At 37.1% G+C, this 23,208-nt stretch overlaps 1 protein-coding gene across 2 annotated transcripts in view; it reads right to left on the minus strand.

Moving 5' to 3' along the window:
- Positions 1-23,208, minus strand: part of GMDS (GDP-mannose 4,6-dehydratase) — a 409,651-nt gene that overhangs the window by 323,525 nt on the left and 62,918 nt on the right. The window contains exon 4 of one of the 2 annotated variants that reach the window (XM_083824037.1): positions 18,650-18,759. The exons of the other annotated variant lie outside the window; for it this stretch is intronic. Within the exon in view, the coding sequence (XP_083680163.1) occupies positions 18,650-18,759 (110 nt within the window). The remainder of the gene's footprint in view (positions 1-18,649; positions 18,760-23,208) is intronic. 2 annotated transcript variants of the gene reach the window in all.

The following is a 23,208-nucleotide window of genomic DNA, read 5'->3' on the forward strand; positions in this document are numbered from 1 at the left end:
CACTATAACAATGAATAACTACTACAGGCACTGTCAAAATCCTGCTCTTCTGAAAAGTTTCAGTCTAACTGGCTATCACGATGAGCAAGATGGGAAAACATACCTCTTCCAATTTTTAAAATAAAGTTATCCAAGCAATAATTTTGTTTTAAAATGTCGCTATCATCACTTATTTAAAATACTTCAAGTCTGAAATAAAAACATATCTACAAAAAACATCCTGAAATAAATTGTGATAAGCTGAGTTACAGAACTGTCCTACGTCCTAACAGTTCACTAGACCAAAGGGAGAACTGAAGAACTGGAAGTGAAACGCACTAGCTCCTGAAATCTGCAATATCAATGTTACACAAAGCTTTGCTGGTCATTGCTTCTAACAGCAGTAATTCATGGGCTTGATAGGATTCTTTGATAGGATTCACATATAGGCAAACATTGTATAATTAAAACACAGGGACCAGCAGCTCTTTCTAAAGACCATACTAGTTAGCACATTAGTCAAAGATACACAGTGCAAACATCTAAAGCAACATCTGCATTCGAGATGTTTACAGCTGTAACCATTACCCTTGTGCCTATGCTTCTGATCCTGAGAGAACTACTATTATCTTGACTACCTGAATTAACAATTACTATTGGTACACTGAACAAAACAGTGTGAACATTCACTGTTTAATAAAACTACTGCCTTGCTTCCTATTCTAGCAACATATTTCAGTTTTCCTACAGACACTGCAGGGAGAGGAGATGGGAGAAATCATGTTTTCTTACTCCTATCAAAGGATCAGGCTCTGGCTATGATAAGAAACATTAAGTGGAGTGCTGATTTAACTGGATACATCAAGTGCTGTATGCACCTGCAACAGAAATGAAAAAGTACCCTGCTGTCTTAGGCAAAAAGAAGGTCAACATAAAAGAACAACTAAAAAATATCCAATGTGTGTTTTTCAAACAACAACAAAAAAAATCAGCCATCTCCATTAGCTTAGCTTACAATCATGTCATGTCTGGAGCATGCTAATAATAGTGCCTGACAAAGTAAAAACAGTTACCACATTGCAAAGTCTGAATTATTCCCACAGAACACAACACTTAAAAACAAAACTAAAGAATTTATTTTTCCAAAGCAATTTTATAAACATAACCTAGTCATTAGAATATGCAAGTATGAAGTGACCCACGCAATACTACTACTAAATGACTACAACATATACATTCTGCTAGGGAAACGTAAGCAGTTCTGAGAATTGCTTATCTTTGAACCGCTATGTTGCAGCTCTTTGCTTTGAAGTAGGAAGCCAGAAGATGAAAGTTTTTTCTTTCTTCACTTCATGTAGAACACCCATGGCCATGCACGTCAGGTGCCACAATGGCAGACCTTGCAGGAAAGGCAGTAACATCGAGGAGCTATAGTCCTTGCTGCATCGAACTTAAAATCTATATTATTGAAATCTGTATTAGCAGCACAGTTCAAATGGACAGCCAGCGCGTCCTCCTACTTGTCGATGCAGTTATGCTCTGTTATTTTGCACTGTGGAAATAAAAACAATTCTTACAGAAGCAGATGGATACTCTGCAAACAAATTGTTTTAAATGAGCTAGCTCAAGGAACAGCAGCATCTTAGGCACAGCAGTTAGAATAGGCCTTGAAAGTGTGCCTCCCTAGAGGAAGAATTTGAAAAAAATAGTTAAACATTTATATTAGTAGGGAGGACTTTTTTTTTTTTTTTTTTTTTTTTTAAGATTACACTCCAAGACAATCATGGTATGGCAGTAAAAGGGCAGAGGCAGTTTGGTATCCACTCTCAGCTGCTCTCTAAAGCCCTTAAGTCAGAGGCGAAGCATGACAATGATGTGAAGGTGGTAGAGCAACCTGAGGACACAATTGGTTTGCAGCCAGCTTCGTTTTCCGCTTTACATGTAGCATATGAAAAACAGCAAAATACTATTCCTAAATCACTCCACAATAGTACTTTTTTTTTTTTTTAATGTGAAGACAAAATAGCAGGAGTAGTATTAGGGCGTACAGGCTATGTTACAAGTCCTAGATGGGACTGAAACAATCTAGTCAGGTACCAACACCAGTTCCACAGCACACATTTCTGTATGCTTGGGATCTCCCTTTTCCGAACAACACCTCACGAACATACAGTAAAATAATTCCATTGTCTTCTATCACAATGTTAATATGCTTTAAAAAAAAAAAAAAGATTTCTCTGTGGCGCCTATAGTATGCGAAGTATTTAATATACAGCAAACAAACAGCCTCTCTTCCCTGCTTTCCCTCCATGTAGGCACCTACGTAGGTACAATTTCTTTGACTTTCTTGATCAGGGGGCCACACTAGCCAACAGCTACCTTTCTTCAGGTTTGACAGGGATACACAGTATCATTTATTTTCCAGAAGTTTAATACAGAAATTTGGTTCTGAAAGTTGGCTAGAGAGCTTTTCTTCCAGGAGGAAATACAATAGCCTAAGATCTGACTCCTGCTAAGACCTGCATTTGGAAATCATAACCCTCTGAACTGATGCTGTGGGTACACAGCTGTTGCAGAGCTCATGTTGTGAAAGGTGAGGATCATGTCTCCAGCACCTGGGATAAAGCCCAGATATGCCATTAGTAAACAACATATTCTCAGAGTGGACTTCATACAAAGAGAGAGATCTCAGGGTGAATGTATTCACTGCATAACTGCATTTATTGGTGAGAATGAGGCCAGCTTCAGCTTTTGCATACTACGTGGATGTGTATTTATAATGAGTCACAAATCACTGTGCATCCATTAATTTTATTTTATTAATTTTAAAAGGTGAGGTTCAGACTCACTTTTAGTCCTAAAAAGAAAAATGGAACATTTTTCCGGGACAAGGCAACACAGTTTGAGGGCAGAGAGTATATAGAAAATCAGTTCCTCTGTCAAAGTGGAAACGTGTGCACGTAGTAGGCAGGCAAGGTGATGATGTTTCTTTTTCAAGTTTCATTGTGCTAGTATCATACTGTTTAACATGGAGACAAATAGGTGGCTTCCCCCTTTTCCCCATATGTATCCTATATTCCCCTTCCCACCTAAGAAAGCCAGAACTGCAAAAAAGTACCCAGAAGTAAGAGTAGGTTGCTACAGATCATTGAGCTTTTGGTATCTGTGTATTTTGGATTTTTGCATCTTATTATTGTTGAAGATAGTTGTATCCACTGGACCCCCTGGGATAAGGTTTGGCCTATTTTTCAAGAGCTTGAAGATTAGAAGGTGGGAACAGATGGTTCTAGTCAAAGTCTTTTAAATCAGTTCCAAAGTGTAACATTTTCACATACTCTCAGTGCTTACCACCCATCTAACAAAAAAGAAAAGAAAACTTAAATCAAAAAGTGACAGAAGAAGAGGAAAAAAAAGATGAAAGACTAATTCATTCAGTCTGGCTTTTGTACTTTTAACTTGGTAAGTTTTAATAGTAATGCAACACCCAATCTACTACACTTGTACTATTATCATTACATTTAGCTCATGACATGACAAATACTTGAAATATTTAGCATTATTAGTACGTAGAAAATAGCTTTGATGGCATTCCAAGTAATTCATGTGTGCCACACAATGCAACTAAACATTATAGCAATGCAGTTGAACATGCATAGTACAGTAACTAAATTTAATAAACAGTTACAGCACTTTTTTCTGCTCTGTCAGTAAGTCAGTAATTCCATGCATCTATTAGTTTCCCACACAGTGTTATAAAAAACAGGGAGAATGAAAATAAAAATTCAGATAAAATATATCTAATAGTCATAAAAACAACAATGCAAATAGTACACCCTCCAGATTTCACTGTCTGTCAGGAAAGCAATTTATCACTTTACAACACTATTTTAATCCTAATTGCAATATGTTTCTATGTTAAGAGAAATACAATGACTAGAACTCTACAGATCTTTCATTTTACAAAGATCCTTTAAATTAGTCATTTACAAAATAACTATTTCCTGATTGCCATCTCATTTTCAATCACAATTTCTTAAGCAAAAAAAAAAACTGGTTCTAAATGTTATATGACAATGTACAAGTATGTTATTACATGTACTAATAAATATTTTACTAAAGATACAAAGTACAGATGGGCCAGTACAGACTGTCAGAAAGATCTATGCTGTTTAGATTTGTATTTAGAGGTTGTACCCAAGTACACGTTTGCATTTACAGGCTATGCCTACAAATAAATTGTGCTTCATTTTATAAATACACCCACCTACATTTATATCAAACATTTAACTACAATTTTATAGCATAAGAAAATTATATTAATTTAACAAGTATAGTTTGATTTTATGCAAATCTAATCACGTTGTACAAAATGGTTTACATAGGCTGAAAGCTAAGCAAAAAAAGCACTTAGTCATGTTCAAGGACATACAATAAACATGCTGTACAAACAGCAGTCCAAATAAAACCAAAAATCATGTTAGAAAGCTTAGTCTGAAGTAAGGTATCTAACAGTACACTAGTGGAAGTAGACCAAAAATATTGTTATCAACTGCTTCATTTGAAGCACTCTCTATCATCACGTACTGCAGTCCAAAAGAGATGCTATAAGCCACACCAGAGCCCTCCCAGAGCTTAGAAGACACATTAAGAAATATCTTCTGTGTTGGAAGTCTTGCAGCGTAATCTACACAACAGGTAGAGATGAGCACACAAATGAACTGAATGGCACACCTAAGCAAATTTCTAGTGACAGCCAGGTTTCTACACATGCACATATACCTCGGGAAGTTCTTTACAAACTCATAGATATAGTGAATGAAAGCCACTTGAAAAAACGTGTAAACTTTTTATTCATAACATTTAATTACAATATGGAAAAAGTTCTTTAGGAATTTAATGTTAAGTGTTCATCCTTCCACATCCCACAGAAGTGCCTGTCTTCTTTAAAAAAACCAACCATAAATTAAAACTTAAGCTACATCTAAATTAAGGTTCAATTACTTGTTTGCCTTAAAACATAATTATGTTTTCAAGATATTGTTCTAGTGATGTTTAAGTCTTCAAATTATCTATACTCCATGGCATTAGAAAGCCACATGTTTTACTTTATTAACAGTGCACATTGTGAACACGTTAACATCTAACAGTAAATATGCATGTGTAACATGTCATTAAGAAAGATAGCCCCCCCCCAAAAAAAAAAAAGTTAACATTTGCTTACAGAAGCAAAGTCAACTTTAATCTATACTTGCTGACAGAAAGGATAATATATAGCAGACAACTCTGTTTTTTTTTTTGTTTTGTTTTCCATGGGTCTCACCATATTAAACTTTCTTTGCTTCCCCTCCCATCTACTCTTTTGTTTTAAAGCAAAGCATTCTTGGATTTAAAAAAATATATTTCAACTTTAGTATGGAACCTCAGAATCAATGGCAAAATTGCCCTCTGAATGAGGACAGGTTTTCATGTTAGATAGTGTTACATGCGTTTTCAACCATTAAATTGCAAAAGTATTACTGTTCTTAGATTACTAAATCTACATTGACACTATCATAAGTTATTTATATTGATAAGTTGCATGTCATTATTGTGAAATTTTGTCTTCAACATGACTTGATGCTAATCATCAGATTTCCAATTATTTAAATTGAAGCACTGAAAAGAACGTTCAAGTCATTTGCTTTGATTTTTTTAGTATAAATAAAGAATACCGTACACCAATATTTATAGAGGAATTCCAGTTCGGTACCTTAACCACAAATATAAGACAACGAATTCTAAGTAATAGAGTACTACTTACACAATTTAAACAAGGTTAACAGTATGCAATTCTCAAAAACTACCTGAAGTTTTGGTCTTCATCTGACTTGTATGGCATTCTTTTAAATCTTACTTAGCATCCAGTGTTTAGTCCAACTTCCTAATACGTATTTCTCATCACTAAACTATTTAATAAAAATATTGCAGCAAATATAGTAACACTGTAGAATGTAAATACTTGCTAATTTCATACATTCAATAACAATACTGAAGCATCTAAATTTGACAAGAGAAAAATTCACACTATCTAGAATACTAGAATACGAACAAAACCAAAGTATTAGGCACAGAACAGAGCAGTAACAAAAAAAAACACCACAAGTTAGAAATACTCCCAAGCACTGTACACAGAGTCCCCTCCATTGACTTCAGTGGCCTTTGGATCAGACCTCATGACAAATCAATCAACTCTATTCTCTTTCAGTAGAATTACTGCCACCACCTTCAGAAAAAATCTAGTTTTCCAAAAGACCTGAAAGGTGGTGGTTTGTTTTTTTTTTTGTTGTTGTTGTTGTTGTTGTTACAGAATTGTGTAGTACATTTGAAAAGAATTCTCGTTTATCGGCTATTTACATACCATATTGTTTCAATTAAGTTGTACCTTTTGAAATCAGCAGGAAGAATTATATACCATTTTATTTCAGATAAAACTGACAAGAACTGCTACTATAATTGAAGTTCATACATTGAAGAGATTACAGTGTAGAAGAGATCAGTATCATAAATAATTAGCATCTTATATTATCCTCTACTCAATGCAATTCTTAGTCTATTTTTAGTGGAATTGGTATTTTAGATAACATGGTTTTAGTAAACAATCTTTTACTAGCTCCATACACTCAAGTGTGCTGAATGCATACAGTGTTTTCAGGAGCTTTTTTTTTTTCCTTCAAGCTTTGCAATTAAATTTTACTACCCAGCTAACTAAATACATAGGTCGCATATATATGCCTTGTAATTAAAATACATCATTTCTAGAGGATGTTCTTTGCCACAATGCAGTTTTAGAGACAAGTCAAAGAAAGAAAGTATTACACCAACATAAAATTAGAAATGCTCCACAGAACTTACTTATTACATAAACACAGAAAAAGCTTTTAAAAATCTAGAATATTAAGCATATTAAAATCTTTAAAGCAGCGCTTCAAACTTCTAGCATCCTTTAATTTGTTTTTATATTCCTGTTTGATGCTGTGTTCTTTGTTCTGATGCTATGCCAGTGAAATTGCATCACCACAAAGCAACATTATGCAAGAATGTCTGGCTAAAATTAAAATGCTATTTCTTTGCATCACAGTTATAGCAAAAATGCAGTTTAGGCATTCACAATGCAATTATTCAAGCCAATATATTCAGTAAATGCTTAATGAAAAAATAAAGTAATGGAAAGCTAGTATGGATAGCTGTATAGTGAGAAAAGCCACCAGGCTGCTCCTCCTTGTGCTAATTACACTCTGGAGTCTGAGTCTATTGCCAAAGATGCTTGATACAGCTACACATCAAAAAATGTCAAAGAAAAAACTAAAAGAAGTTGAAGAGCTCTTAACACAATGGAAAGAGCTGAGTTTAAAGAAGTATTTTGCATAACAGCTTATTGTTCAGAAAAACACCTAACTCCTCTGCAAAACAAGCTGCACATTAGGGCACAAACATTGATCAAGATTTTCCCCAGACCCAAGTGTTCCTAATACCTAGTTCCTCACTTCTGAGGAGAACCAATCCATTTCCTGAATAATGTTTTTCCGTCTGCTAAAGCGTAATACAGCGGCAACAGAATAAAATATAACTGTAGCAACACTAAACAATCTGATTCCTGATTTGGACAGACTATGAATAAATACCAAGTGGACACTGTTTACAAAGTAAACACACATGAAGTAAACAGTTATCCAATTTATGGAAGAAAAACAGTTAAAAAGCAAGGACCTTGAGGGAATCTGTATAGAATATTGCTAAAAACTGGAGAATGTAAATGATCCTAAACATCCCAAAACGACAACTTACTTTTTGCCTTTTTCTTTAAAACATCACTATGTTGAACAACGATGTCTATTCTTAACATTCCCAAAATTTGTTGAAACTCATGAAGCAACAAGAAGTTTCATTATAGTTAAAGGATCTAAATTGTTTCATCTTCAATTTCCAAAATGTGAAAGGAAAAACAGAAACTTGTGTCCACAGACTGTAGTAACAGTGAAATTAATCCCTCCTAATATAAATGCATGCTGTCATTACTGACCACACAGAATTTCTTAATCATAGGTTCTATGATTTTAAGTGTGTACATCTCACTGCAACAATTCTTTAGCAAAAACAGTGTGCTTTACGTTCTCTGTGCTGCTTTATGCTGTAAAAAAGCAAAACCATTTTTACAACAAAATAGTTTATTTCATTTTGCATGCCCATAAAACGTACCAAGTAGCTTTAAGATGCACATTGCATTTCTTCCACTGATGAGGGAAGTTGAGAGGATGAACATAGGTTTTTAAAACTGCATAAACCACAAAGCCAAGCTTACACAGAACAAAGAACAAATCTAGCATTACTCAGCAAGAAGAACAGAAACATGCACGCACACATACACACCAGCAGTACTAATGATCCTAAAGGGAAAAAATACTGCTTTGTTATGCAAATACACCATTTCAAAAATTGAGAAAATTAAATGATGTCATTCTAGCTAACATCCTTACCTCAATGGAAAAGAGGCAAGAGACACCAACCCCCCCACAAGCACTCATTTCAACGGTGTTTTGCTTAAATAGGATCCTGCAGCACTTAGCCCCAAGAAGAACTGGGGAACAAACTTCCGAACTGCTTATTTTAAAAATATAACATCTGTTTTTCCAACCTAGTTTATCTGAATAACCAATGCAATGCATGTACTATCATGTATTCACAGGTATTTCACAGAATTTCATTTATACTGCAACTTAGTTAATGGTTTCTAAATATATAAGAACAAGTATATTTTTAATTCCAATAATTTAATGTACAACAATTGAAGTGTGCTAAGAGGCACAATAAGAATTTTAAAATGTGATATAACAAATTAATTTGATACTTAACAAGAGTAAATGCATTAAGGTAGCTTCATGTTATTACTCATCTTAAAAAAAATCACATTCTCTTGCCGCAGTGCTTAACATTCAAATAACAGGTATTGCATATAATTGCATATAATCAACAGTTTCTTAGAATTGTCAAAGCACTTCAATTTTAAAGGAAAAACCCAAAACACATGCAGACTTACTCTACAGCCGCATGAACAACAATTTAATCATAATGAGTAAACTCCAGAAATCAAAGCTATTCTACCAGCATTCTCCATAGTTTCATGAACGATACCGAAAGTCACCTACACTTCTGTAAACCTGCATTACCCTCTGATCTCAGTATGCTGTAGCAGCTAGCTTTAGCTGATACACTTCAAAGTGAATTAAATGCTTTTCTTCCAACTTCTTAGAAATAAATTATGCTATAGGTTGTTTTTTCTTATTAGCCTGCAGAAGTGGGTGAATGGATCACTAAAACACCAAGTATGACAAAAAAGAAACATTAGTTATCAATAGAAACCTGCCGGGTATCACCAAGCTGTTGTTATAACAGCTTTTCAGTCAATTTGGTTACAAAAGCATCTGCTTATAGAAAGTAAAACTCTAATGAGGTACATCAGGAAAATAAACACTGAAGCTATGCTTACACAGGATGGTAGCACTCACACAGCCATATCAGAAATAAAGTGTTTTATGACTAAGACAGCACCCTATCTTGGCTTTTCCAGCCTTGACATAATCTCTAGACTACTTTAGTCACACTATAATATTCATTTTTAAGGCTTCTATTCTTCTACAAGATCTTAAAATCCCAGGTCTTGAACAATCACTGACATCAAAGTCAAAGCCTTCAATATAGACAATTCTACCTTTATCTTGAGAAAGCCCTGCTACAAAATTTTAGAAGCAGACGAGCATACAAAAGCCTCTTTAAATGCCTAGATGACCGTGTTTTGCAGCCATTTATTTCGTACATAACAAATACTAAGTCAAGCATTGTACAGCTATTATTAATCAAACACTTCTAGAGACAGATCTGCACCTTGGCTCATTTTAACAGCAAATCTAATTTGGGGGATCAGGGCATAACAGACTGCAGCTCTTTCTTTTAAAAAAAAAAAAAGGTGACATTTGAGCAAACCTTACCAAAGAATGCTTGCCTGACTGAGGACTGACATTTCCTTTCTCTAACTTGCTTAACTAAAAAATAGGCATTCTGGCCAATTCCTACAGTACCCCAAGGCAGCTGTATATTACTTTCAGTTGCAACTTGTGAATACTTTCTTTTTCTTTCTGTCTCTTTATTTTGACATGCATATTATGTTAGCTGATTTCAATCATGTTGCATGAGTGGACGACATACCTTAAAAGATTAAGTTTTGCCACCTGGGACTATTCCAGAAATTCAGTACTTTATAGCATCTCATACCCTTCTTCATCCTCTTTGCGCTTGCATTATCAATAATAGCTTTCTTTCCTATTTTATGCCTAACTACAAGTGGTTCAAGGCTGCAGTTGATACAAGTCAGCTTGAAGTGTCATTCCTCTTTCATTCCCATTACCCGATGTGGCTGCTCTATTGTATACAACACTCTGCTGCCATCTATTTGACAGAAAAAATACAACTGCATGAATGCCACAAGTGTTTGCCTTCCCTTTCCACCAGCTTTTTCTTCCCCTACAGCAGCTGTTAGAAGGAAAACTACCAAGGACCTTTTCATCACTTCCCTCTGCTCATCCCCAGACTTAGAAATCAGTTCAGCAATTATTTTTGCACTTAAAAAGTGCTACAATTCAAGTAGAGATGCACAAATTATATGAAAATATATCTATTAACCATTCAGTTTAACATCGTTTATGCCCTCAAACAAGATTCCAATTCTGAAATTTGTTTTGAAGCATATTTTTTTTTATGTTTACTTATGTAGCAGCAGAGCTAATTGAGGGCTTGATTTCAACAACAGCTACCTAGACCTAACGAGGGCCACAGCACTGAATGAACATGGATTCCACTGCAGCCCCCTACTACTACAACAGATTCAAAATTCAGAAGTCAGTCAGGAAGTCAAATTACGGAGCCTTAAAGCAGAAACCACACACAAAGCAGGAGATGAAGGAGTTGGTACTTTATCCGTCATCAGGGTCACAAAGATAAACACCACTTCATTCATCACAGGGCTCAGCCTGCTTTGTATGCAACTGCACAACACAGGAACAGCAGTTTTAAAATGTCCCGTACTTGCATTTGCAAGAGACACCCACTGAAGCCACAAAGAAACCTGAAAGAAATCTATAATCTTCAGTTGTAGAGCCATGACATTTTGCTATTTAATTTCCAAGCCATGTGGAAAAGTCCTGAGTCTGGTCCTTTTGACATCTGACTAAAATCTGAAATACTTTTTAGTTTTTTCAAAAACATGATTATTTACATGTATCATGTAAAAAAAAAAAATGAAAGCAACTTATTAGTAAAAATGTGCTTTGCATTTATCCTGGAAGTGATCCGTAAGAAAAAATGAAGGCAGAGATCAAAAAAGCAAAACCCTAACAAGTTATCATAGAAACCACAAATAAAGGTTACTGGAATCCAAAAAGCATACAAACTCGTGCTGTTTTCTAGAGAAGGGGGGGAAGGGGGGGGGAAATTCCCTGGGAGCATGGGCAGGGAGAAGATTTTTGTTGAGGGAAGGGGGCAGGTAAGGAGAAAGTGAGAGAGGTGGAATAGCAGGGCACAGAGACAATACTAGCACACAACAGTCATGAGATATTCTGTGGTGTTAAAACATGCCCATAAACCTAACACCCTAATTTTCTCATTGGTATTGACATAAAGAGTACTTGGTTTGAGAGCTATTTGTTAATGCTTATATTTGCTAATAACTCTAATACATACTAGTAACACCGAGCGTGTTATTCCATTGTTCTTTTCATGTATTCACAGCCATAATACCTGTATTTAGCTATTAAAGTTAATCTGCTTAATAAAATTAATAGTCGCGCTAAGCTACTAAACATTTTGGTTTAGATCTATTTAGTCTGACCATACAGGCCACAATTACAAAGACTGTGTGAAGTGCCATAAATATTTAGTGGGTCAAATGAAGAACCATACAAAATGGCAATTGTTACTTATTACTGGAATTGCCTTTCTTTCTAGGCCACACACAAAATCTGTTTGAACAGGTAATATAAGTATTACATTAAAAAAAAAAAACACGCAGAATAATCCAAGTGTAAAACTAGCTAAAATTTGATTGCTTAAAAGGAGTCAGATTGCTTAAGGAGTTTGTAAACTACACACAGAAGAACACTGTATGCAGGCGTTAGAAAGCAGCACTCAGGAGGCTTATTCTGCCCTCTGGTGCACTACAACTTCATCCCACAAGGACACAGCATCCTGGACAGAACTCAGGAAAACACCCGAGTAATTCTAACAGCCTGAAATTAAAGTGGTTATAGAGTGTGCTGAGCTACATTAAGACTGTTCAGCACTTCACAGGATCGTATCCTTAGTACCTACCCAGTACCAGCAAAAGCAATAAAGCATTCTGGGGGACAGAAAGTAGCCCAGCCAACTCTTATGCCTCTGTGTTTACAGCAGAGAGACTAATTGCCCTGGCTAATAACCAAATCACCATCACATGAGGCAGTGTAAAAGCACTGAATTTGCTGTTTCACATAACAATTTTCTTGCAAGGCTGTGTTTGTGAGGCTGGTGTTACAAGCTGCCACGACCAACAAACAGATGACAGGAGATGGACAGGTACCCAAGCATGCCACAGAGCATATTACTAGAGGGCTGCACAGGGAGACCCTAAGCAGAAGTACCCAGGGGCCAAAGGTTCTATATTTATAGCCTTGTTACAGCACAAATCAGGTTGGGGAACTAACTTCTTGGCTAATAACGCGAATGGCCATACATGCTAAATTAGGAGCAATTTGATATCATCTTGAGACAATAAAATATTCTATAAAGCATAACTATAAAATTCTTCAACTCCATAAAATTAAGGTACACTAGGCCTACTTTTGCCTATGATTAAGTATTACATCTCTACAAAAGAGTGCTCCTAATATTCTTTTCAATTAGGTAGACTGGATCTTGTTACACAAAACAGCCAAACTACTTGTTTTATAAAATGCAAAAACTTCGTTTGTTTTCCAAGCAGCTGTGAGCTTCTGCGACATTTATAACAAAACCTACGCAATAAAGCTACAGCAGAACACGGTATACTGAACAATAAGATCCATGAGGTACAGTATACAGACCATTCATTCTGCAAGATGTAATGCACAATTTAAGCCTTGTTACTAATGCAGTATTTTAGAAAAAATCCAATCAATTCCTTGAGTTACCTAGCCTGCAATTTCATACAGGTGAGACTGCAAACTAAAAAACAACTTTTGCCACAAGTCAGCACTGCAGAACTGGAACTATCTGCGTAAATATACAGTTAGAATACGAGCACAGAAGTGGCACTAAGATTACTGATTGGTATTTATTTGTGATAAAAATCCACCCTACAAAGTAGCGGGAAACATTTCTGTTTAACATGGACTACGATACTAAAACATCTCCAGCACAAAAAAAGAAGAACTATTTTAAGAACTAATATACCAAATAGGCAATGCCTAAGTTAAAGTTACTTCAGTGCAATGTGACTGAGATGGTTAAAGCTAAACCAAACCAAGCTTAAGGATTTTCAAAATGAGGGTTCTAGCAAAGAGCTGCTTTGTCCAGAATGCATGTTCCCCCAGCCTAGCTAAAAGACTTTGAAACTATCGCAGAACTGAATCAGGAGACTTTGGTTCTCAGTTCTGCCTTACTTCTGGGTTATGCTATTTAAGGTTGTGCCTTGACCTTCTTCATAGCTAAGTACTCACCAGACGCACTATGGAAGCAGCTTCTTCATGAGACCACCTCAGGGTGACATTCTCTCCTACACTGATTTTTATCAAATTTTCAACTATTTAACTATATGAATTATAAAGCGGGTGAGGAAAGCGAACTGTCCCTCTAGTATCTCTGATAAAACCTGCAAGAGAGAGACAGCAATATTTCTAAGTATTTGATACACTTGTACCCTGAACAGAAGGACGCTAGCTTCGAGTGTCCCAAACACTGCCTTCCTCACCATAAAGTAACACAGCACCACATGTCCCCAGCAGTGTTCAAAAGCACTGTTACAACTGCAGGAAAATGGAACCTATAAGAGCATGGTGGGAAGTAAGGAGGAAGCCCTGTCTTCCATAAGGTTCTGGACTCCTCAAGCCAGGAGCAGTCCAGGTACGCAAGCAGGCTTTACAACATGTAGTAGGAAGGCTTTCTTCAGCGAACTACAAGAAACTTTACATTTATAGGCTTTGGCCCTCATGGAGGACTTTCACCATCCTCATATCTGTTGTAGGAACAACACAGCAGGGCACAAGCAATCCAGAAGGTTTCCTGAGCACATTAATGATAAGCTCCTGACATACGTGACTGAATAACCAACAAGGGGAAATGCTATAAAGACCTGATTCTTACAGACATGGAAGAACTAGTTAGGGCATCCTTGGCTGCAGTGTCTGAGACTGTGGAGTTCATTGATCCTGAGAGGAGGGTTCACGACATGAAGCAGGACGACAATCCTGAACCTTAAAAGAGCAAATTTTGGACTGTTCAGGGATCTGCTTGGTACCGTACTATTGGATACAGCCCTCAAAAGATGAGGGATCTAGAAGAACTCACTGATTTTCTAAGATCTCCTCTTGATCTTGATTCTAAGATCTCCTCTAAGATCTCCTCCATGCTCAAGAACAGTCCATCCCAATGCCACCACTACCATTCCATCCAACCCCACTACTGTGAGCTGAAAATTAATTCCTGCACATCTCCTAACACCCATATGTTTACAAGGAATTAAAACTAATTAAAACTGAGCAGAACGTAAACTAAAGATGAAGAAAAGAAACTTGTACACATCTTGCCAGGTAAAGAACAGAGCATTTACTGACTTTTTAAACATAGTTATATGCAAGTAAGATACTGCCCTTCAATGTTGCATGTGTAAGGAACACCCATCACAGAAAAGCCAACTTGTTTTCATCTCATAAAACACATTTGCTATAAAATTTCTACCAACAAACCGCAACATTAAGTAGGCAAAATCCAGGTTGCTAACTCAATGCAATTTAAAGAAGTAAATGGAACACTTGTGGCTATCTGCACTACAGACCCATGGGACTAGACTATTTAATACATGGCTACTAGGATAACAACAGCACCAAAACTGGAGTCGTTTCTTCAGTCCTATATGTAACTGCTCAGTGCAGTTTAAAGTGCTGAAAGCAAAAGACCATCAATACAACACGACTCAAAGTATAAATCTTACAGCATAGTCAACAGTGGCAGAATCCTTGTCCTTTAGAGAAAAATAGTTCCAAGTTTACATCTGTGTGCATCTACTGAAACACTATGAAGAAGGGACTCTTTAGCCAACCTAGCATTTGGATAATTGAACTTGAAGGCATTTAACAGATGGATACAAGCAGAGTTTTGGTAACTATTTAGATTAAGCCATCTGCATGCTACCTATGCACAATAATCTGTTATTATTTAGAGTCAATACACTGTAAACAATTACTCCAACAAAACTTCAATGAAAACAAATCATGATTAGCACAGTGGATTCCCAAAGCACCAAAAGCAAGAGCAGCAAGACATACAAAGACTGGATGGAGAACATGAGGCTAAGTTGCCTATTTAGTTGCTACAAAGTGAATGTGCTACTGTTTTCTGAACACCCAGTGCGGAAGTTACTGTAGGGATAGCTAATCCCCATTCCTCATCAAAACAGACAGGAATGCACACTGGATAATTTGTTCCTACTGATGATATCATTCTGTTAAGTTTAGTGTTTTTAATCATGAGTAAGTTTCAGCCTTCTCTCACTTTCTCCCATGCACAAGATCAGATCAGCCTCTCAGTGACCTACTTTATGAGTCATAATCCTCACTATTTATGATTCAGAAAAACGTCTTCTCTGACAGTATTTCCCAGACTACCGTGGGTTCATTCCAAGAACCAATTTCATCTTCATTGGTTTCCTACAGGAAACCAGACCAACTTCCTATTATTTTGTTTTCCTTCATTTCAGCATGGGCTCACATAAAACTGACTGGAAGTGAGAGCACTAGAAAAAAAAACTTTATCCTACATAAACACAAGCCAACATAAACACCACCGAAAAAATACTGAAGACGTCACTGGTTGAAAGTGACCTGAATGTGAAGCAAACTATGATTAGAAGACTTTTTCTTCCTTCCCCAAACACGATGAATGCAGGTAGAAGGGGTAAATTTACATAAGCAAAGTTTAAGGGCAAGAAATGTTCAGTTTGGAGTGAAGACATTCACTTCTAACAGGTTTTCAAGTTCTCACCCCTCTCCTCTTCTAACACTGGGAATTGTTTTAAAACTGTAAAGACTGTTGAACAGCTCTGTCAGGCTTGGGGTACCTAGGTTCTTCCCCCAGCTGCAACAGCAGAAGCGTTACTGGAGATGTTAGGAAGCACAATAAGCACCCCCTAAAGAAGCCCCTGCCTAGACTTCACCTACGTGCAGCAGAGCTTCTTAGCATTGTTTAAGTATTGGTCTGCTGCATTCAAGCTAGCTTCTGAAAAAGCTGTTTCAATGTCTCTTCACTGTGCTCCAAAGCATTTTGGATCTCTAAAAACCAAGACTCAACGCCAGATCCACACTGGCTCAGAAAGTTCATCCAGTGAAATACTTGAGGAATCAACTTTCCCAGAGCCCATGGCAGCGTTATGCAAGAACCTACTGCTGCATAACCACCACCACCCCTTTACTACCCCCCAGTGCTGTGATTTGAGCTGCTGGCAGATGCAGCAACCATATGGATATAGTTTGGGTCTAGAACATCAGAACCATGTTAACGATCCCTAGGGGCACGAGCCAATTCCACAGAGATTGTTAACCAACGCACTGGTTTAAGAAGCAAAGTGCTGGAACACCCAACCATAGGCTGCAAATAACTTGCAAGGTTTGCTGGTTCAGGTTTCATTCTGCAAAGCAGCAGATAAACTGCCTTCTGGACCGGAGCTGCCCTTGGAGTCATGTAGCCTTGTTCCTCCGATGCTGTACCCAAGCTAATAAACCTAACCAGACCCATGTGTAGCACAGAGCAAACTGGATAATTCACTCATGCAAGCAATTTGAAAGCAAGATTATTCCCATTTCATCTCTATATTCTGCTGTATGCCTTGTCAATAGCTGGAGTCTTTCAGCATGATTTCCTCATGGGTTTCAAGACTTGTGGGTTGACAGGAGCGACACACTGCTTTTTGCAGGAAGGCTGACTTACAAAACCGAAGCCAAACTCATTTTCATAAAGCTAAATGCTCCTTCAGTTTTCCCCTCAAGAAAGGCTAGGGAATTTTACGGCTTAAGAATACATTTTGTTGTGGTTTAACCCAACAGGCAGCTAAGCACCACACAGCCATTCACTCACTTCCCCCAGGTGGGATGGGTGAGAGAATCTGCAAAAAGGTAAAACTTGTCAGTTGAGATAAAGACAGTTTAATAGGACAGAAAAGGAAGGGAAATTAATAATAATAATAAAATACACAAAGCAAGAGATGCACAATGCACATGCCCATCACCTGTTGACCAACGCCCAGCCAGTCCCCAAGCAGTAGCAGCCTCCTGCCCATCCAACTCCCCCCAGTTTTATTGCTCATCATAACACCAAATGGTACAGGGCATCCCTTTGGCCAGTTTGGGTCATCTGAACTGGTTCCCTTCTCTCACAGCTTCTAGTGCAGCCCCAGCCTCCTCCTGGCAGGGCAGTGTGAGAAGCTGGAAAGTACTTTACTCAGTGTAAGCCCCACTCAGAAACAACTAAAACATTGGTTGTTATCAGCATTATTCTTATCCCAAATCCAAAACACAGCACCATACCAGCTACTAGGAAGAAAATTAACTCTATCCCAGCTGAAACCAGGACACTTTCCTATTGCACACATTTAGGAAGGATGTAAGCATAACAATTTGCTACTTGGCCATCAGTTTTAGTTTGTAATCACAACATGGAGTCTGAATGAGGTTTTGCAAGTTTACCCATTAGTGAACTGAGTTGAAAATAAAGCAATATAGCATATTGCTAACATATGCAACATGCAAATGAAAGTTGTCTGCTCTACTGTTCATACTCCATTGTGATACAGCAGTATTTGCCCTGGTCGAGTTGTTTCAGTTTACATAACTTGACTTTCCAACCAAAAGTAGTAATAACGCCATAAGTGGTAGCAAAGATGTTTTCTCTCTATATAGGTCAGTCTTTCAAAAAATACTATGTGTATGAAAACTGGTATACGTGAAGCATTTCTGCAAATGACAGATATATGCATCAATTTTAATGCAAATAGAATAATGTGGTTCTAACCATAGTCTGACCTAGCTATATATTGCACAGATTTTCCACAAGGGTTGATCCGTGGAATGCTATGCAGCAGAAGTTGTTTCAAATAGTAGAAAAATTAGACTTCTAAACCTAGAGATTTTGTTGATAGTGGTAATTTAACCCGACCAATTCTGATATCTTATTATATATTCAGTACCAAAACTCATGCAATAATTCAGCACCAGAGAAAACACAACTATCTTGATTTAAGGCAATATTTAAAATGTTAAAGTGTTATTAAAATTGCTATAAATGCTGCAGGCCAAAACAATCAAAGCAGTATGCCACCAGCAATGAACATTCTTCATTCTCAGTGCTAGACATTACTTACTTTAACATGGCTCTGAGCTCCCAGGTTGTATATCTCAGTGGGTTTGACTTCGTTAATGATCTTCACCAGGCAGGTGCTGTCCGTGAGGTCACCATAGTGCAGCTTCATGTCTTCAGAGTTTAAGAACACACCATTAATACACTTTAATGCCAAAACAATACAGCATTCTTGGTCCAGACCCTATTCCAAGTTCAAAAGTCCAAATAAACACTTATTGGTAAAAGTTAAGAGAACATTGGATAAGTAAAATTTTGCTTTTCTTCTTCTTTAGGCACAGTAATTATATCCCTGCAGGAGTAATAAATATCATTTTAGATTATCGTTTGAATAATATGATTTACCTAGCAACATTTACATCATCTCTTCAATAGCTTACACTTCATTAACCCAAGTTATATAAATTTGATCAATGTCATACTGAATTTCAACAACACACAAAAAAAGAGCATTTTAGTTTGGGGCTTCCAATCTTTCTTTTGCAGACATTTTCATGAACTTAAGCATACATGACAGCTTTCTCCTCCTTTTCAAAATGATACCCATGTTTAAGCCCCTCAACGAAAATAATTTCATAACACAGCTAACAAAAAACGGTACAAAAATGCCTAGGCTTCCTGTAAGGTGAACATTTAGGTGACATTAGTGTACAATTCAGTGCATTACAACTGATTTTGTATTTTACAGATCTAGATACACAATGGAAAGTCATTTCAGAGAAAATTATAACTATCAATAAAACATTCTTCATAGCTTTACACACAAGTCTCAAATGTGGTTAGTCAGGCAGCCATTGTTTAGATCTCAGTGTTTAGATCTTTCCTGATTGAGTTTCTAATTTGTGTGTGAAAAAGTGGGTAAGAACTAGTCCAGCTCCTGTAACAATCAATACAGCAGGTTGCGATGGCTTATTAATTTGTTCATGGTTTCAGACTAACCTGTTAAGATCTCATCCAAAAGTGAAATTCGCTCTGATAAAAACAGGTCTTACTTTTCTCTTTAAAAACAAGCAAATAAATTATATCAACACACTGCTACTCATATATTTATTCAAAAAAAGAAAAATGTTGCAACTATAGATGAATTAGCCTTTACATTTAGATGCCATATTTACATTTATTTTCATTTGATAATGTTTTTGACTGTATTCAATTTGTGTTTACATTTCCTTTTTATCTTGGAGATAAGGCCATCATATTTCAGTACAATTCAGCTATCTTCTCACTTGACTGATCACTTTTTTGGGGGCAGTATCATCCATAGATGTAACCATCTTTCAACCCCCAACCTAAAACACAAGGTTTATTACGAGAGACCACCATTTTTAAAACACTGTTCAGATATGCCAGTTGCATTTTTAAGCTGGCGCTTTTTCTTTTAAATAGCTTAAGAAGGCAAGTAACAGGTCACAGTTCTCAGATGTTCAGTTTTGCACATTCTTCCTGTTTCAACAGGTGATTAAGGCTCTTCAAGTTGATAAAGTCATAGAGTCCAACAGGCCACAATATATTCCTGAAATCTGCTTGTACGTATGCATTGCTTGAAAAAAGATAGTTCTGAAAAAGACTTCAGACCCAGCTGAAGCTGTGGCTAACAAGTAAGACACATTATCATTCTCTCAAAAAAATAACTGACTAAATTTGAGGGATGGAAAGAAGCTCTCTGCATACACATCTATTAACCACAATGTGAACTACCTTCATAACTGCCACAAATTCTACATGAAAGATCCCCACCATATTTCCACTTGCAGGGAATTCAACTCTTCTGCTTCCAAAATGAAATTCAAGTTCTGCCCATGGACTGCAGCATTCACAACATCCCAAACAGTTGTTAAACAAAAACATTTGGATTTGATGTTAATCTGTAATCCTCAAAACTGCTGGCGTTCAGATCACCGTCAGGACTGCTGCATTTTTCCGACAACACTGAATAGAGATCACTAGCAAGCATTACTTAAGTGTTTTCTCTGATGGCAGTTGCTACTTCTTTCAAGACAACTCCATGGGCTGGTGGGAGCAGTGAAGAATTGAAATGCACCAGAAAAGAAAGCTGCCCCTAGGCAACAGGGGCAGTCCTGTTCTTCCTCTTCTTACTTCATCTGGGAGTTAAATGCAATCTCCCTGAGTGCCGGGCCATCCTTCTGGAGAGAAGGTTTTGGAGAAAGATGCCATTACAAGAAGAGGCTCCAGATCTGAAAGAACGGCTTTCTCCCCTGGCTCAGCAGCAGCAGAGCAAAAAAGAGGTGCCACAGAAGAGCTCCCTCTTCATATGCCAAGGACATCCACTTCTGCCATCATCCCCAGGCCAGAGAGCAGTCTTGGAGCTTCCCAAAGGGAAGGGAGGCTGCCAGCTGGGTTGAGCTAAGCAGAGATGCTCTCCCATGATTAATTTATATTTAAAGCTCTCACTGTGTGCCTATTTTGGTCTACCATCATCCTCAAAGTTTCTTTGTTGAATGCCTTTTTTGAAGGGTAGGTCTTGTTCATTTTCTGACCCATGAGAAAAAGAGGTCTTTCAAGAGTAATATGCTAAGTGGGAAGGCCTACTAGAAACGGGGTTTATTTGGTGCAAAAACTTATAAATACAGATTAAATGTCAACACCTTTGGGTAAGCACTGGTAGATATTAATAAAGTTGTTAACAAAGTTGTCCAATCTAAAAGCCTCCTCATCAAGCAGTAGCTGCAGGGCTTGCTTCAGGGAACCTTGTTTTCCTTCCTGTTTTTCCTGCTTTTTTGGGATGAAGAGAATCACTGTCTATGAAGATCATCTACCCCCTGCAATGTGTAATCAGTTCTTCATGGGAAGAACACGCGGCAAGCAAGTTTAGAGTTTGTTCACATCAACTACTATTGCTTCTTTGCTTCCTCTAGTACTGCCTGGAAACTCATTGTTTCAAACCAGTTGCCATGGAGCAGCCTTTCCTGAGATTCCAAATGCAATTCCTCCTCTTTCAATTCACATGGCTACATTCTTCAGTTAAAGGAAAATGAGATAAGTGGGGTGAAACACTCCAGGTCTGCTTTCTTTGTTCCCTTCTATCCCTTTCCTTAAATGTTTGTAGGCATACTATTTGTGATATACATTTTCCTCTCAAATCACTTTTCATATTCACAAGATGGTCCTCACAACATATCGTCCCTTTTATTTATTTATTTATTTAGCCTGATTTTACCTTGTAAGCCATAAATTTAAGTCATGGGATACAGTTCTTATGTTTCCCTTGCTGGAAACACAGGGTTCAGTATTCTTCATGAAGATATTTTAAGCAGCAACGTACAGTAAGTAGTAACTATTCACAGTGAATTCCACTGAAGTCATGTCCAAAACATTTTTTTAAAGAGACATGCAAAGAATCAAGTCAAATCTAAAAGATGCATTATTTGTTACAATTTGTTAAATTATGTTCTGTTGGACCATCGTGGGAAGCAGACTTCAAAAGACATGAGATTTGCTTATGGCACAGAGATATTTAGAGATAACACCTCAAATGGGAAGGCTTTCTTTAAGGCAGTGTCAGCATGCACAACTTTACAAAATGCGCATAGCATGTAGAACTACATTTTCATTCAAAAGCTCAGTCCTCTAAACGTCTGCTGAACCGGAACCATCAAATAATTCTTCTCCTCATTAAACAAAGAGTTAACTTCTCCTTACAGTAAGATACCTTGAAACAACTGAGTGTGCACTAAAGTGTAATCATTTCTGATCTCCAAATCATCAGCAAAGTACACAGTAAATTATTTTCAGCACATTTCCAAGAGTAATGCTTTTCCTTCAGGAAAAATGGGTACTTGTTTCCATGGATGGGGATATTTTGAAGGTTTGAGCATTCATTCTTCCTGTCATCAGGAAGAACTGATCACATTTTATTTATGTTACATAAGGCTGTCCTCAGACCTCCATCAGGTACTAAGAAGCTCATGATGAAACAGAAGTGGGGTGAAGAACATCACTAACATTTTACCCCTCCAAGAAGGTTCATGCAATAAATAGGAGGTTGCTGGGTGAACTGAAGAACCAAATAAATACATCTTCTTGATACAAGTTCTCTGAGGAGAGCCCACTAACATATCACGTTATTCTCTTACTGTATCTCTTACTGTACAATATTTTGTACAGTGTAAGCAGGACTAGCTCCATTGTGAAGAATCTGTCAAAATATGGCTCAGAAACTATTAAAGGAGACCACAAAACTAAAAGAAAACTAGCAATTAGACAAACACCTATTTAAACATGAGATTTCATGCTGTCAGTGATGTAAAAGCCTATTTAGCTGCATAAATAACATATTGGTAAATAATTTTTAGGTAAAATGTTTAAGATACCTGCCTCAAACATTTCAGTGTTCTAATATCTCAATGTTTTCAAACTTTTATAGCTCTTTGGAGGGCCAGCCACTTTGTAATTGCTACAACTTATGCAAGAACCACATCAGTATTTCTGCCTAACAAAAAGTGTCTTCCTGTGCCCTTCATGTTTTCCCCTCTTGGTAACACACCCACACAAATGTATATACTTTGTCACATTTTGATCATAGAAAAATAATTACTTTCCTGA

The sequence above is a fragment of the Anser anser genome (assembly GCF_964211835.1).
Source record: "Anser anser genome assembly, chromosome: 2".
NCBI classification, from domain to species: Eukaryota; Metazoa; Chordata; class Aves; order Anseriformes; family Anatidae; genus Anser; species Anser anser.